This window comes from Rhineura floridana, chromosome 9 (genome assembly GCF_030035675.1).
Source record: "Rhineura floridana isolate rRhiFlo1 chromosome 9, rRhiFlo1.hap2, whole genome shotgun sequence".
NCBI lineage: Eukaryota > Metazoa > Chordata > Lepidosauria > Squamata > Rhineuridae > Rhineura > Rhineura floridana.
The window spans coordinates 31,138,288-31,153,791 of NC_084488.1; the positions used below are offsets into that span (position 1 = coordinate 31,138,288).

At 40.5% G+C, this 15,504-nt stretch overlaps 1 protein-coding gene and 1 long non-coding RNA gene across 7 annotated transcripts in view; one reads left to right on the forward strand and one right to left on the reverse strand.

Annotated features, from left to right (window-relative positions):
• CHIC2 (cysteine rich hydrophobic domain 2) overlaps positions 1–13,238 on the reverse strand; it is a 30,374-nt gene extending 17,136 nt beyond the window's left edge. The window contains exons 1-3 of one of the 6 annotated variants that reach the window (XM_061583276.1): positions 12,656–13,238; positions 7,754–7,804; positions 6,124–6,165 (exon numbers count right to left, since the gene is read on the reverse strand). In XM_061583276.1, coding sequence (XP_061439260.1) covers positions 6,124–6,165; positions 7,754–7,804; positions 12,656–13,158 — 596 coding nt within the window. In that variant the 5' untranslated portion in view covers positions 13,159–13,238. Of the gene's footprint in view, positions 1–6,118; positions 6,166–7,753; positions 7,805–12,655 lie in introns of all 6 variants that reach the window. The other 5 variants (XM_061583277.1, XM_061583280.1, XM_061583278.1 and 2 more) reach the window with 5 other exon arrangements.
• On the forward strand, positions 11,370–13,680 carry LOC133363799 (uncharacterized). The gene is made up of 2 exons (XR_009757770.1): positions 11,370–11,535; positions 12,606–13,680. It is a non-coding gene; the product is annotated as an uncharacterized LOC133363799 (long non-coding RNA).
• The last annotated feature ends 1,824 nt before the right edge of the window (positions 13,681–15,504 follow it).

Genomic DNA, 15,504 nt, shown 5'->3' on the forward strand with positions numbered 1-15,504 from the left:
TGACAAGATGTTAAGATTATACAGCCACAAGAGTGGCTGTATACCATAGCCAGTGTGGATTTTTCACATTCAGCAATGTTAAATTGAAAATACCCCCATGCCATTCTGATGCTTCCCATACTCATTTCAAAACAAAACCTTACAAAACTTAGTCCTGAACTCAGAAACGCTTGCTTAACAACCCTCTCAATTTTCATGGCGATGCACAAAACAGTAAGAGAGAATAGAGAGTTCAAAGTCTAAAAACAGAGAGGAAAAACCCAGAGCAGTTTTGGACTTTTTTCTCTCAGAGTTCTCATAATCTGTTGAAATTCATTAAAAATCAGCCATGTTCACAGAGTACCTGTAATCCTAATACTGACCTTGTCCCATACTCTGACCTTCATCTTCTGCAGTTTAAAAGTTTAAAAAATGCCTGGCTGATTTTTAATTAATTTAAGAAATTTTGGCTGGAAGCCTATGATAATGTGGGGCATGCTCAGTAAGAACCAACTGTCAGTGTTGTAAAAGCCTCACAGCTGCTTGGCTTGCCTAATCAGGGGGCCACACCAGACTTTGATTTCACATGAGACAGTCACGGCTTCCCTCAGAGAATCCTGGGAAGTGTGGTTTGTGAAGGGTCCTGAGAGGAGACTCCTATTCCACTGACAGAGCTCCAGTGGCCAGACTGGTTTAATAGTCAGCCACTCTGATTGAAGGTCTGTGAGGGGAACAGGGCTTCTCCTAGCAACTCTCAGCACCCTTCACGAACTACACTTCCCAGGATTCTTTGAGAAAAGCCATGACTCTCCAAAGTGAAATAAAGGCCTGGGTGTATATGTGGCCAGGGACAGCTTTGGTTTAAATTTGGGTGGGAGGCTACATGTGCCTGCTGTAGAATAAAAAGGTGAGGAAAACACTGAAAAGCAATGATACTGTTCACAATGTTTTCCTTTTCTAAAGGAAAGGGTTTTCCCCTCTGCCCAGTGCCCACCCACCCAATCTCCTCCCCTCCCTTCCCCCTCGTCAGACTATGACCTGGTAGACCAGGGTTCGAATCCCCACACAGTCATGAAGCTGACTGGGTGACCTTGGGCCAGTTACTGCCTCTCAGCCTCAGAGGAAGGCAATGGTAAAACCACCTCTGAATACTATTTACCATGAAAACCCTATTCAAAGGGTCGCCATATGTTCAGTCGACTTGAAGGCAGTTCATTTCCATTTTCAAACATGATTGCACAGAAATAAACCCCACTGAACTCAAAAAGTATGCAAATGATCAAACTAGGGTTGCCAGGTCCAGCCTCCAAGAGGTCTTCTGTATCTTTAAAAGTTGTGCAGGGGGAAGGGAGAATTTCACCTTGTGGTTTTCCCATTACAGTGTTGCAAGAAAACATGTACTTGGCTGAATTTTCTCTTTTCTTAAAGATACAGAATCATTCTCAGGCCCTGAGCCTGGCAACCCTACCCTCCTGGCAAATCCACCCTCCTTTTTTCCTCCTATCCCCTCCCTCTTGCCCCTTCCCTCCCCCTTCCTTTGCCCCTCCCTCCCCATCCCCTTCCAATCCCCTCCCTCTCCTTCCTCTTCCCCATGGTCAGTTTTACCTATCTTAAGCATGATTGCATGGAAGTAAATACCATTGAACTCTATAAGCATGCAAATGATCAAACCTGCCCTCCCCTCCCCCTCCCTTTGCCCCCCTCAATACACTCCTTCCCCTCCCCCTCCCCCATGGTTAGTTTTCCCTATCCTAACCATGATTGCATAGGAGTAAATCCCACTGAACTCAATAAGCATGCAAATGATCAGACCTGCTTTTCTCTTCCCCCCCTTCCTTCTTCCTCCTCCCCTGCTCACTCCAGCCCTCCCTGTTTTACCTATCCTAAGCATGATTGCACGGGAGTAAATCGCACTGAACTCAATAAACATGCAAATGACCAAACCTGTCCTACTCCTCCCCTCCCCTCCTGCCTGCTCCCATTCCAGTCCTCCCCTATGCCTTTCCTCCCCTCCCTCCTCCTCTTCCTCCTTCTCCCCTCCCCATCCCCTGTGGTCAGTTTCACCTATCCGAAGCATGATTGCAGGGGAGTAAATCCCACTGAACTCAATAAGCATGTAAATGATCAATCCATTCTCAGCAAGCTTGCACAGGATCACATTTCTTACCTCCGGGATTAAAAAGCAGGGAAATTCACTAATACTCAAAAAACCTTGTGGTTTGTACCTATAGCCCACAGATATTTCTATCGAACTTTAAAAAGCAGGGAAATTAGGCAGCTATAGTGAATGCACCAGGGGAGCAGAAGACCTGACCTCTTCTCTGAGATATTGTACTGCCCTACAAATTTGTCAAAATCCAAACACCATTTGGGTTGGTCTTTCACAGTCCAATCCACATGCTGTGTAGCTTGGAAGAATTTGGTAACATATGCCTCTGAGCATATGGTGAGTGGTGGCAACACCTGCAATCAGCCCAAAGAATAGAAAGAAGACATGTGCTGTGCTGATCTTGTTTTAGCAGGGAGGAAGCAACATTATTAAGACAGTTGATATAGTTCAGATGGTCACTTTAAATATGTCTGATTTACTTTGCAATTTTAGTGAAGTTTCCTATAGGAAATCATTTTCTTTTCTTTTCTTTTATTTTATTTTTTATTTTGATCTTTCAACAAAAAGTCTAAGAGAGGCTTCCATTCCTTAAGAAATGTATCTGTTGATTTTTCTCTAAGTAGACATGTCAATTTATCCATTTCTACTAAGTCCATTAATTTCAATAGCCATTCTTCCGTTGTTGGTGTTGATTCCATTTTCCACTTTTGTGCATATAATAATCTTGCTGCCGTAATCATATATAATATTATTCTTCCATATTTCTTTTCTATTTGTTTATCCATAAAACCCAATAAAAAAAATTCTGGTTTTGACTGAATATTTATCTTTAGAATTTTTTGCATCTACCTACCTATCTGTGCCCAAAATGATTTTGCCTTTTTACACAGCCACCACATATGATAAAATGATCCTTATTGTTGTTTACATTTCCAACAAACATTAGAAACATTACTATACATTTTTGACAACTTTTCTGGAGTCATGTACCAACGGTACATCATTTTATAGAAATTTTCTTTAAGATTATAGCATAGTGTAAATCTCAAGCCTTCTTTCCACATATTTTCCCATTGATCCATTTGTATGTTATAACCAAAATTTTTTGCCCACTTTACCATACACTCTTTTACTTGTTTTTCCTCCATATCCATTTTCAGTAAGAGTTTATACATTTTCGCAATTATATTTTCATCATTTGTACACAATCCTATTTCAAAATCAGATTTACTTATTTCAAACCCATACATTTTCTTGTCCATTTTATATCTTTCTAACAATTGTAAATAGGCAAACCATTGAAAACTATATCCTTCCTTTGTCAGTTGTTCTCTCTCTTTCATTATATATTCTCCATGTACATTTTCTAATAGTTCTTGATAAGTTAACCATTTCTCTTTTCCAGCCATTTCTCTTCTGTAAAACGCTTCTTGACTTGAGACACATAATGGTATTTTCGAATAAAACCTTGATTTATATCTATTCCATATTTTCAACAGAGGACGTCTTATAAAATGATTGTTAAAGTCTACATTTACTTTTACTTTGTCATACCATAGATATCCATGCCATCCCCACTTCAAATTATGGCCCTCCAAATCCAATAGTCTTTTATTCCTCAATAAGATCCATTCCTTTATCCAGACTAGACAGCAGGCAGCAAAATAAAGTCTCAGATGATAAAATGATGATATTGGGATTTGACGATTAACTAAGACAGCCTATGGAGAAAAGTGATCCTGTATGTATACATTAAGGGACAGGTTTGATGTATATTATATACTTATAGCTGATCTGCGACAAATCGGAAGTCAACTATTTTATTTTTATTTTTTTGTTGTATTGTTATGTTTTTTGACTTTGTTTTGTCTTTTGAAAAATTTGAATAAAAATTATTTTAAAAAAAAGGAAATCATTTTCTTTTGTTTCTATTTCTGTGAATATGTGATGTACAGCAACACTTTGCAAAATTTACACTAAAAAATTCCAAACATAATTGTGGAATAATGACACTGACTTCTGCAGAATAGTCTCCAGTGATCAGGAGTGTCTCAATTTGTACAAGATAAAACAGTGGGATGTGAAATATATTCTAGCAACATTCTAGGTGTGCTCTATGTTTTTAATTGACTGTGCCCACCTTGCCTTAAATGAAGTGGTTTAAACATAGCAGGCTGAAAACATGCATCCTCTTTTTCCCCAACAGCTAGAGTCATTGCTGAAGTAGCAACATATTCTAATCAGTCTGATTTTACATCAAACTTCAATTTCAGATTCAACTGTTAATACACCCAAAATAGAAATAGAACATAACCAACAATTTGAAATGCAAAAGGCTGTCTTCACCATCATGACATTGAGCAATAAAAAGGATCTGAAATTAATAAAAATAAATTCAACACAGATTTCTAGGATGAATAAGAGAATTAAAATGTTCTAGTTTAGATTCTCTGTAGAAACATTAGTAACACAGGAAAGAAGCAAAGTAAGAACACCAACAAACATACAAAAATATAATTCTCCATCTTTGGAGATGGCAGGTGTTGCCACCACTTCACCATATGCTCAGAGGCACATTACCAAATTCTTCCAAGCTACACAGCAAGTGGATTGGCCTGTGAAAGACCAACCCAAATTGTGTCTGCATTTTGACAAATTTGTAGGGCAGTCCAATATCTCAGAGAGGAGGTCAGGTCTCCTGCTCCCCTGGTGCATTCACTATAGCTGCCCAATTTCCCTGCTTTTTAAAGTTTGATAGAAATATCTGTGGGCTATAGGTACATTCTTAAACCACAAGGTTTTTTGCTTATTAGTGAATTCACCTCTAGCACACAAGTGCTTGTCCAAAGTTGTTAGGAGAACTGAAGTTTATCTCCCCTTTCTGTAGCAAAATATCAAGTTTTGGAGCATTGTAATGACTTTTTGAGCTACTCTTCAGTGCAGCTATTCAATGTATTATAGCAAATGGCAAAAATTAAAGTACCACAAAACCATTACAACAATGATTCCCCAAAGTTCCAGCAGAATGCTGCAGCATACTAGTACATTCTGCCTCCTTGGGTCACTCTGCTATGTAGTACCGGCGTGATCCTGAATCTTATCGATGGAACTTGATCTCCAGAACACACCAGGAATACCCTTCACTAACGTAATTTAATATGAAGCATAAGTCTCTTCTCCAGATAGCCTGGACACACTTAAATATAACCCTGACACTTTGCATACAATAAAATTTAGTATTCTAAATTTTACATATCATGCAGAGGTTGCTCTTGAAGACTGATTGCAAGGTGCAGAGGGTAAATTCAACAGTTTGTTGGGAGTACACAATACAAATGTGCTACAGTGTTTTCCACTGCCTTCTAAATGTGCTACGTTTGACTTGGGTCCTCCACACTCCTGCTTTGTCCTATTGTGTTCTGTACCACTTGCTGAAAATAGCATCTATAAATCTGTTCTATCACCAATTTGAAACTTATGTTGTAAGCTGCCCTTCTGCCCTACATTACCCTTACTCATTCCCTGACTTTTGCAATGATGTTCTGTGCTTCTGGATACACCTATAACAGTCCCAATGGCTGCTACAAATCTCTGTGGTACCTGCTAAACTCAGTGAGTCTATGCTCAAACTTAGACTATTCTAATGCAAAAAGCTTCCTAGAGAGATGCAACAGTTGGATTAAAAACTGTGGCTGCATAAATTTTGTAGAAAACAAAGGAAAAACTAATTACTACTTCCACATTTCCTAATGGTGCTCATACTCATCCATTAGCAAACTAGTACAGCTCTCAACCTATGAAAGCATCCCTGAAGGTCCAGATACCTCTAGCTAACCTCTATTTTCCTAGAAAAAGCTCAAGTAGAAAATTTACTTCAGAGCACATTTATATTCTGTAAAGTTCTCCTGAGCTCTATCAATCTAGCTATGGGCAGACACTAAATTCCAGTTGTTCCAAACATTATTCTTCTTTCACCAAAACAATCAAAAAGCACAAACCTCCATAAAGAAAGGAATGATGAAGCAATACCTTACTTTAGAGGAAAACTTCCTTGCTTGTCCATGCTATTTTCACACCTGTAAGTGGACAAAAAAACCTTTTGCTTGCAGTTCAACCTTTTCTCTTTCACTACAGCTGTTAGATTACCACAGGCAAGCTTAGAAGGTTTGCACTATTGCCAATTACTGCTGTTGTGAATGGTCACTGTATGCTGAACTCAGATGTTGTCAAGGGTCACTATGCTTACCTTGAGCTTTGCATAGACATGTTAGACTGAACAGAGAGGTCAAAGTGCAATGAAATACAAGAGGCACAATTTTGTTTCCCTCTGTTCCCAGATATCTCTCTGCCAATTTGAGAATTACATTCATCTGACGAAGTAGGGTCTAGTCTACAAAACATGCTACAATCTACTAATCTTTTTAGGTGAGGGGTGGACAACCTGCAGCCCTTGGCCTAATTTCAGTTCAGACCTTTGGCAAGAGTCATCTGTCCCTCATCCTGCAACCCACATAGCAAAAAGGAAAGAGCAGAAGGGGTTGCAGTAAGAGATTAAGTGAAAATGCGTGGCCCCATCCACCACCAGCAGGCAGCCAACAGATTACACTTAAGGAAATGTGGTGCTTGACAGAAAGGTTGCCCACCCGTTTTCAGTGATGCAAAACTTGTGTATATTTATTATAACCAGTAACAGACTAACATAACTACTTCTCTGGCATGTACTGAAACCTATATTCCTAACACTCTGCTAAACCATCCAATATCTGGCTATTATAAGATCTCAGGGTGCCTGCCCTTGAAAGTTACATCCAGCACAGGAGTATTGGGCACTGTATGTAGAAGTTAAACAGAATCAGCAGTACAACTCCGGAAGATACTTGAATGGTTTATTAGCAGCTAAGGTAGATAATGAAGGACTTTAAGATATCCCCAGAGGCAACAATCCCTCTTGAGATAAGGACTGCATTTTACATCAATAACAACCTCCAAACAAACCACCTAGGAGAATTCAAGGATCATAGTGTTTGGTTCTCAGTGCACACTGTGAACTCTCTGCTCAGGATCAAGTCACTTCTATGTTATAAAGAGGGCCAAGCCTAGAGCTACATCAGTTTTTAATATTAATATATGTTGATCGTTTTATTGGAAAGGATTTTTAAAAAAACAAACTAGTGAAACCATTTACATTCCTAAAACTATTATTATGATTGCATTTAAACACTGCCTGTTATGCAGACATTTCAAGGTGGTGTACAGTAGTACCATAAAACACAATACAAAAAACACAGTTAAAATCAAATCTCTTCAAGATGAAAGTAACAAAATATTCTTAAAATTCTACAGTAGCTGAAATGAACAGCCAGCAAAGATCATGGAACAGGCAAAGAAACAGACAGCAGCTGCAAGGTAAGAAGAGCAACAAGGCCTGGAGACTCTGGGAGTCAGCATGGTTGTGATCCTTGGTCCTACTAAAAGTTATAAAAAAATTCCGACATCATGATTCTTCATGTACTATCAATAAAGAAAACAGATTTGCAGTTGAAAGTTACATAAACATCTGAAACATGATTACGTCAACCTTCCTAACCGAAGTGTAATTTAAAGGAACGTGGAATAAGTGTTGCAGATAACAGAATTTTTGTAAACAAGAAAAAATATAAATACTTTAAGAGGTCTTTTCCATGTTCTGCAACATGAAGGTGCAAAGAGTTATTTCTGTGGAAGAATGAGAAAATGCAGTGAATAGGCCAGTTCTGTGGACTAACTTTAAGTTGCTGTAGAACACTAACCCACCAAAATCTTACATCTCAAAAGAAGCCCTGGTTCCCAGGATGTTTTGAGTTGGTTCCCTAACTACCACAATTTTGGACAGCCTCTACAGATCCTATGAGGCAAAAAGGTCCACAAAACACCATGCAATAGAGCAGGGCAATTGCATTTCTGCGGCACATATGTGCCCTTACAGGGACTGAGGGGAAGTAGTGTCCACAGTAACAGCACAAAACATGCTATAGGAAGGTGCTGAATAGGTTATGAATAAGCTAAACTATTTATTAAAATAAAACCCATCAAATAGCTGTTGATGCCAACAATTTCCTATGCACTGGACAATTCAAAACAGTTTACCTAGGATGGGATGAGAAGTTTTCCCTACTTCCTAAGCGACACCGGCCTAGTTCTCACATGCAGCAACAATGCCAAATTTCTTACCTGCAGATATTCTCAGGCTTGCTTGTGTGTGCATAGAGGAGACAGCATGTGAACCCAAAGTACAAATGTAACTAGTTATACACTATTATTAGCATCAGCAGTTTTTGAAGCTGCCAAAATAGCAGGAATTGGGGAGATGGAGGACCATGTATATCACCTTGAGTTTCTTACAGGAAACATGGGATATAAATAAATAAAAACATGCATTCTTTTTTCAATCATTTTGTCCACACAGCAAAACACACTCTTACTAGTCATGTGAAGGATGCTGATTACAGCTTGCAGAAACCAATGAGTCCGGAAAAGCATAACCCATTTGCTTATAGTCAGTACTTTTAAACAAATTTCAGACATGGCAAACATCATCTTCCTTTGCTCTATCTATCAAAATATGTCTATGTAATACAAAATAATCCCTAAGAGTAAGCATGTTACATTTTTCTAGTTTTTATTAATTAAACCATGGACTTGCAAAATCTTCACAGCATTCCAGTCTTACTTTTTATACAAGTCTGTCAGCGAGTATTGACTTTACCTGCAATCTCTTAATACGATCACCTGTAACTATTACATTTAAACTAGGAATAGATCCAAACTTAATTATTATATCAATTCAGTTATACTGGCACAGATACAGATACACAATCCAGCTATGCATGTCCTTGATGGTCAATTTGTAGCCATATACTTGACCATTAAACAGATGTAGCCATAGATACTGCTAATGTAGCATTATTATACCACACTATAGAACTTTCCTAAAGCAAACCAAAATTGTGAGCACAAGCTTAGACTGTAAGCCAGTCTTCACCAACCTGGTGCTCTCCAGATATTTTGGACTACAGCTCCAAAACATCTGGAGGGCACCAGGTTTGCGAAGGCTGCTATAAGCAACTATGTCTTACACATGACTGTAACTGCAGGCTATGGAGTAGTCATACATTGATTAAAAAGCATTATCCAAGCCCTTTAATTAGAAAGATGACCTCACGTGAAATTATGTAGGCAACACTCATGACAAGCATTCTACTAAAAATAATTCCTAATCACTAGACAATTTTTAGAGAGTATGTAGATCAGCCCTAGCTAGCAGAGCAAGTGGAATTCAATAAATTCAGGAGGCCTAGGTTCAAGTGCCATTTCAGTCATGAACCTACAGTATCGCTTTGGGCAAGACACTCTGCCTCAATTCCCCATCTGTAAAAGGTGAATCATAGCATCATGTGTTCTATTATTGTGAGCGTGAGCACAATATCAGACAGAAAACTCCATAATTAGATGTGCTATAAAAATTGATAATAGCATCAGAGTGGAGAATTTTTTCTACTGTATTTTCTTTTTTTAACTTGTAGCAAGTGTCTTTTTAAAAATAACTGGTTTACCAAGAAATCTAAATTTAATGTAAACATATTAAAACATACTTATTTCAAACTGAAAACAATGTTCTTTCAACAGGCAAACTGAATTAAAAGCAGATCCAGAGTTCAATACCATAAGCATATTGGTAGTTTTCCGTTTCCATGCTCTCTCCCCTCAATATTCCAGGGAGGCTATGAAGGTTCTGAAGCAGTGCCTGAGATCACTGGAGAACTCAGTGTTCAATTTAAAGTACTGGTCATTATGTTTAAAAGCCTGAATGGTTTAGGACCACAATACCTAAAACACCAGTTTGTCCCATTTGACCCTGCCTACCTTTTGAGATCAGAGGTAGGAGCCTCTTGCGCATCCTGCCTCTTTCTGTGATACACTTATTTGATTGGGAAGCATAGAGCTCTGGCATCCTCCTTAGTTTCTTTGCGTTAAGACATTTTTATTCCAGAAGGTATTCCATATGACTTGTAAATCATTCCTGTTTGTTTTTATAGAATATTTTTGCTGTTATTCCATGTTTCTTGGTTTTGCTTTTCAATCTGGATTTTCTTTGGTTTGTTTGTTTTTATTGTTAGGAGGATAGAAACTCTCTTACAAAGTATAGAGATATACACCAATGTATAGGCACCAATGCATATATCCAACAGCCAGAGAACCCCATTAAAAAAATCTATCTCCATTCCCAGCCATATCTAAAAATATCTTTTTTTTAGTGCAGTAGGCATGTGGGCTGCATGATCAACGTTTTATTATTATGCTCCTAGGCAATTTCAAAGCCCTATTTACTTGCAAGCCAAGTATTTTAACTATGACAGCAACCAACTAGTAAACAGGAATGACAGTATGAGGCACTTCCTTTAAATCAATTATTTAAATTAATCTTTTTTCAAGGTGACTTAAGTCAATCCACTCCAAGTAGCATTACTTTTTTGCACTACTAGCTATACCTTCAACATCCTGGAAATGGTCCACATCAGGATAACAGGATTTCACACACAGTGCAAATCTAAGCGTGTTTACTCAGATATGTATAGAACTGAACCCTAATCACATAAAAGGATGCCTAGTTAGAGAAACAGCAGTACAAGTTGCACACATCATATACCAATCTATAGGGCAATCACACTGCTATACGCATGCCTGGTGTATTTGTTGACAGCTAAGGGCAAGCCTTCACACCATGACTAGTTGGCAGAAAGCTGAATCTTGTTATTACATGAGTAGATTGAGTCTGTGACTAACAGAAGCATTCACAACTTACATTCATCTATAGCACAGCCAGTCATGTGTAAAAACACTCACTTATCCAAACCTCAAGAGTTCTGCTTCCTGACAAGTCATCATTATTTGGTTTAATGCTTTACATTCTGATATTAGTCATAATGAATCTCATTAGCTCAGCTTCCTTATTGACCCAACCATACATCATGTTTTTATGGAATACTAGTAAAAACAGAGCATGCTCTATATAAAAGCATAGCAGTAATGGTCCTGAGATCACATTCCTTTGACTTGCACTGTAAATTCAGGAAAGTCATACATCTACTGTAATACTTAGAACTGGGTGGTACAATTAGATCTGTGAGTGTGCATAGATGTTTTGGGACTGTCCAAAATATGCAAGTCCAGGTGCAAACTTGTGACTCGCATAAAATTACATGAAACTTCCCTAGACAGATACAATTCTTTATAGCAGACCACTTCAAAGCAGCACATCTGACCTGCCAGATAGATCTCTAAGTCCAGAGAAACAGAGCAGCAAACTGCATGAATGAGACAAGAAGATTACAGCTGTCTGACACTCATGCAACACGCTGAACCTGGCCAAAAATATATAAACAAATGAATATAAGGATATGGAACAGGTAAATATTACATCCTTTATTGGACTAATCCTTAAATGAATGACTGAGGCAACCAATCTCATTTACCTGCTTTATGCATCTAAATACATGGACTGGGGGGGGGGAGGAAGCGATGGAGCTCCCAGCCAAATCCTAGATGAAGGACACTGGATCATTTTGGATTTTCAACCGTTAAACACTTTGAGCAGGGAACAGTTCAAATAACGCATGAATCTCTCAATGGTGAAAGGAGAAAAGGGCAACACAGGTGAAATCCCTTATTCTAAGAATACTCTTCAGAAGTATGATAACACTTTTTATTAGATTATCATGAGCTTGGGCAATACACTGAAACTGTATTCTGATGAGGAGCAAGATCTCCTTCAGATCTGGATCTACCAAGTGGCCTTGCGGAAGCACAATTCCTTTATGTTAGTTCAGCATTTCCTCCTTCATGATGACCCACCTCACAAAGTTATAGCACAAGCAGCATAGCACTTATAAAACAACTTCGTACATTTCAGAATTCTACACATTTCTCAGTGAGGTAAAGAGTGGTATCTTGTTCAAAAATCAACGAGTGGAAGAGAGAGAGACCATCACACTAAAATTATTATATCACACTCTAGAAGTATTATATATGTAACTACACTGTTGTAGCACAGCAACTAGGGAGTGAGACACAGGCAAGCCCTAATTCAAATCTTGCCTCAGCCATGGTTTATTTTGTGGCCTTACAACAGCCACCTCTCATCTTCAGCCCCAACCCCACCTGCAACATGGAGAAAACAACCCTGACCTATCTTACAGGGTCATTGTAAAGATTATAGAAGTAATGTGAAATGCACCAAATACTCAAGAGTGCAGCATAAATACCAAGGGCTGCTGCAGCAGAAAGCAGCGTGTATACTATATAAGGTTTGAAGAGGGAAGGGTTGCTACGAAACTTGACTACAAAAATCCCCACGGAAGGCCCGAGGTCTCTCTATACGAAGGGGAGAGATGCCAGTCAGGAGGTGGAGTTGCGGCTGGGCCCACCAGAGACTCCTCACTTCATTTCTCCTCACTCTCCTTCCTCTTCACACACACAGAAACATACACGGCTCACTCCTTCCCTCCCGTCCTTGCCGGTCCTCCTTACACAGTGACATGGCCGGAGCCGCGCACCACCACAGGGTCCGGCGAGTGCTTCAGCAGCTGCTCTTCCAAGGCCCGCTCCTCATCTTCCTCTTCTTCGTAGATCTCGTCGAAGTCCGCCATGGCCAGGTCGGGCCAGGCCAGGCCGCGATGAGACTGCCGAGAAGCTGAGAGAAGAAGAGCAGGCCGGGAATGAGAGAAGGGAAGATAAGGGCGAGAGCAGCCGCTTCTTCTTCTACTTCTAAGACTACCACCGAAGCCCCGACCCAAGCGTCCGCCGAAATCTCCTCTCAGAGCCGCCGGGAGGAAGCGCCCGTCATGATCCCGGGGAGGGGGAGAGAGAGACGGACAGGAACAACAACAATAACAACATCCGCTCTCCTGCGCCGCGGCAGCCACTGACTGAGAAGCCGCTGGCGCCAAGCCCCGCCCCGCTGCCCCCGGGCGCGCGCGTACCACTCTCTCAATAAAACAGCAGCAGGGTCGTGAGCGCGTTCTCAGGCACATGGATTTAAGGGGGGAGGAGCGGCTGGCTTGGAGTCTGCAGAGCGCACGCGCCACTCTCAAGATAGATGTGTGCTAGCAATAGAGTGGACGACAGCCGAAAGGGAAAGGTTGGCCTCCCTGATGCGATCTTGGTTGGGGAAGAGACATTCCTGAAGCCTTGCTTCCATGTCCACTCCTAAGCTTGGTTACTAGTAGGAAGGAGGTCACAGCGGAATCGTCTTCAGCATGATGAGATGATGAGCAAGATAAAAGATCCAACAAGATCAGAAGGATCCAGCATGATTCCTACAGTATGATACCTACTAGTGGAAGCTTGTAATTGCTGTTTTATTTTTTTTCTTTCTAATAATGTTATTTGTTATTTAATTTTGACAATTGTATTATTTTATTGATGTATTATGTTCTATTGATGTATTGCTATATTTGTGTTTTTGTAAGCCGCCTTGAGGGCCTTTTGACCATAAGGCGGGGTATAAATTTAATAAATAAATAATAAATAAATGTGGTGGTGAAAATGTCAAAGGCACCTCTTGCGCTTCAGTATTTTCTTCTCTTACTCACTGTGGGCTGCCTCAGTGGCCACCTGAAAAGACAGTAAACTTTGTTGGTGGTCCCCATATTAAAGTTCAAGCCTTATTTCTATAAGGAAGAGTTACTAAAGTAGATTTATTTGTTGTTATATGTCTTCAAGACGATTACAACTTATGGCGACCCTATGAATCAGTGACCTCCAATATTTTTTCACTGTTCTGTTTTGTTTGTTTTCAGTTATATTAGAAAGTTAAATCAGGGCAGTTAATAACACCATTATACTAGATGGCCCAGTGACCAGGGCCAATATTGGACGTAACATAGTTGTGATCCTATGTACACCCAGCAGCAAAGTCAAAATAGCATTAGAAGAGGAGTAGCCAATGTGGCACCCTCCAGATGTGACTACAAATTCCATCAGCCTCAGCTAGCGTGACCAGTGGTCAGGGATGATGGGAGTTGTAGTTCACAATATCTGGAGAGCACCATGTTGGCTACCCCTGCATTAGAACAAAAGCTATTGTAGCAGTATTTGAAGACACAGTCAAAGCATCCCTGGGCACTCAGCTGCTAACAACCAGTCACTCACTTCTGACACTTCCCTATGCTACCCAATCATGGAAGACAAAGGCACCAAAGAAGATCCAATGGCAGAAGTACTGTACATCATGTTTGTATTGGAGTCTGTGTAAGCCTGTTAAAGATCAGGCAGACTTATCTTCAGTCTTAGGGCTATGAGACAAGTTTTTATTGTCAAAGAGCAGCAAAGGCTTATCTCTGCTCCTAGCACTGTGGTGCTTAGTGCTAAGACTGGAGATAATAGTTTTCAGTGATATCAGCTGACTCAAAAATGGAAATGGACTGGCTTCAAGTTGATTCCGACTTATGGTGACCCTATGAATAGGGTTTTCATGGTAAGTGGTATTCAGAGGTTGTTTACCATTGCCTTCCTCTGAGGCTGAGAGGCAGTGACTGGCCCAAGGTCAGCCAATGAGCTTCATGACTGTGTGGAGATTTGAACCCTGGTCTCCCAGGTCGTAGTCCAACACTAACCGCTACACCATACTGGCTGACTGAAAGGTGGGTGTAATTTGCCCAAAATGGCCTCACAGGCCAAATTCAGTGGCCTTGCAGGTCAAATTAGGCCCACGGTGTAAGACAAGCATTTTGAGAGAGGAAGGGGCAACTGAGGTACTTCGGACAACAATGTAAGCAGGGTGGGAGTGCAGAAGTCACAATCTGTCTGTATCCACCTAGACTACCTTGGGGTGGAACAAGGAATACACTGCAGCACCTCGCTGGCTGTTGTTGCAGCACTGGGACTACTTTTAATGTCTCCTTTCAAAGGAGTTCTGTGATATCCCTGTGCATGTTCTTGTGCCCTTTGCTGATCTTCCTCCCATGTCTCATGGTTATTTCCTCTTACAGTGCCCCCTTTCTCCTCTTTCAATGAGCCACAGGACCAGGCCTACCATTAAACAGAGGTTGCTAAACTTTTTCAGCCCATGGGCAAACTAGAGAAACTGTCATGGGCACCGCACATACTTTGCAACCAAGCACAAACAACCACCTATTCTATTGGCAAACAGTTTACTGCTTCTTATTGAAGAAGGGGGGCCCTGTGGGTGCCAGGGAAGGCCTCGGTGGGTGCATGTGCATCACACTGGTGACCTCTGCAGTAGAGTGAAGTGGCTGCCTCAGGCAGTGGGTGCTGGGGCTGGGAGAAGCAGCAAGGTCTTGAGAGGCAGCTCTGTGTGAGCCATGTTGTTTGCTCTGTGGCTCCTAAGCTAGCCTGTTGTCCTCAGTGTGATGGAA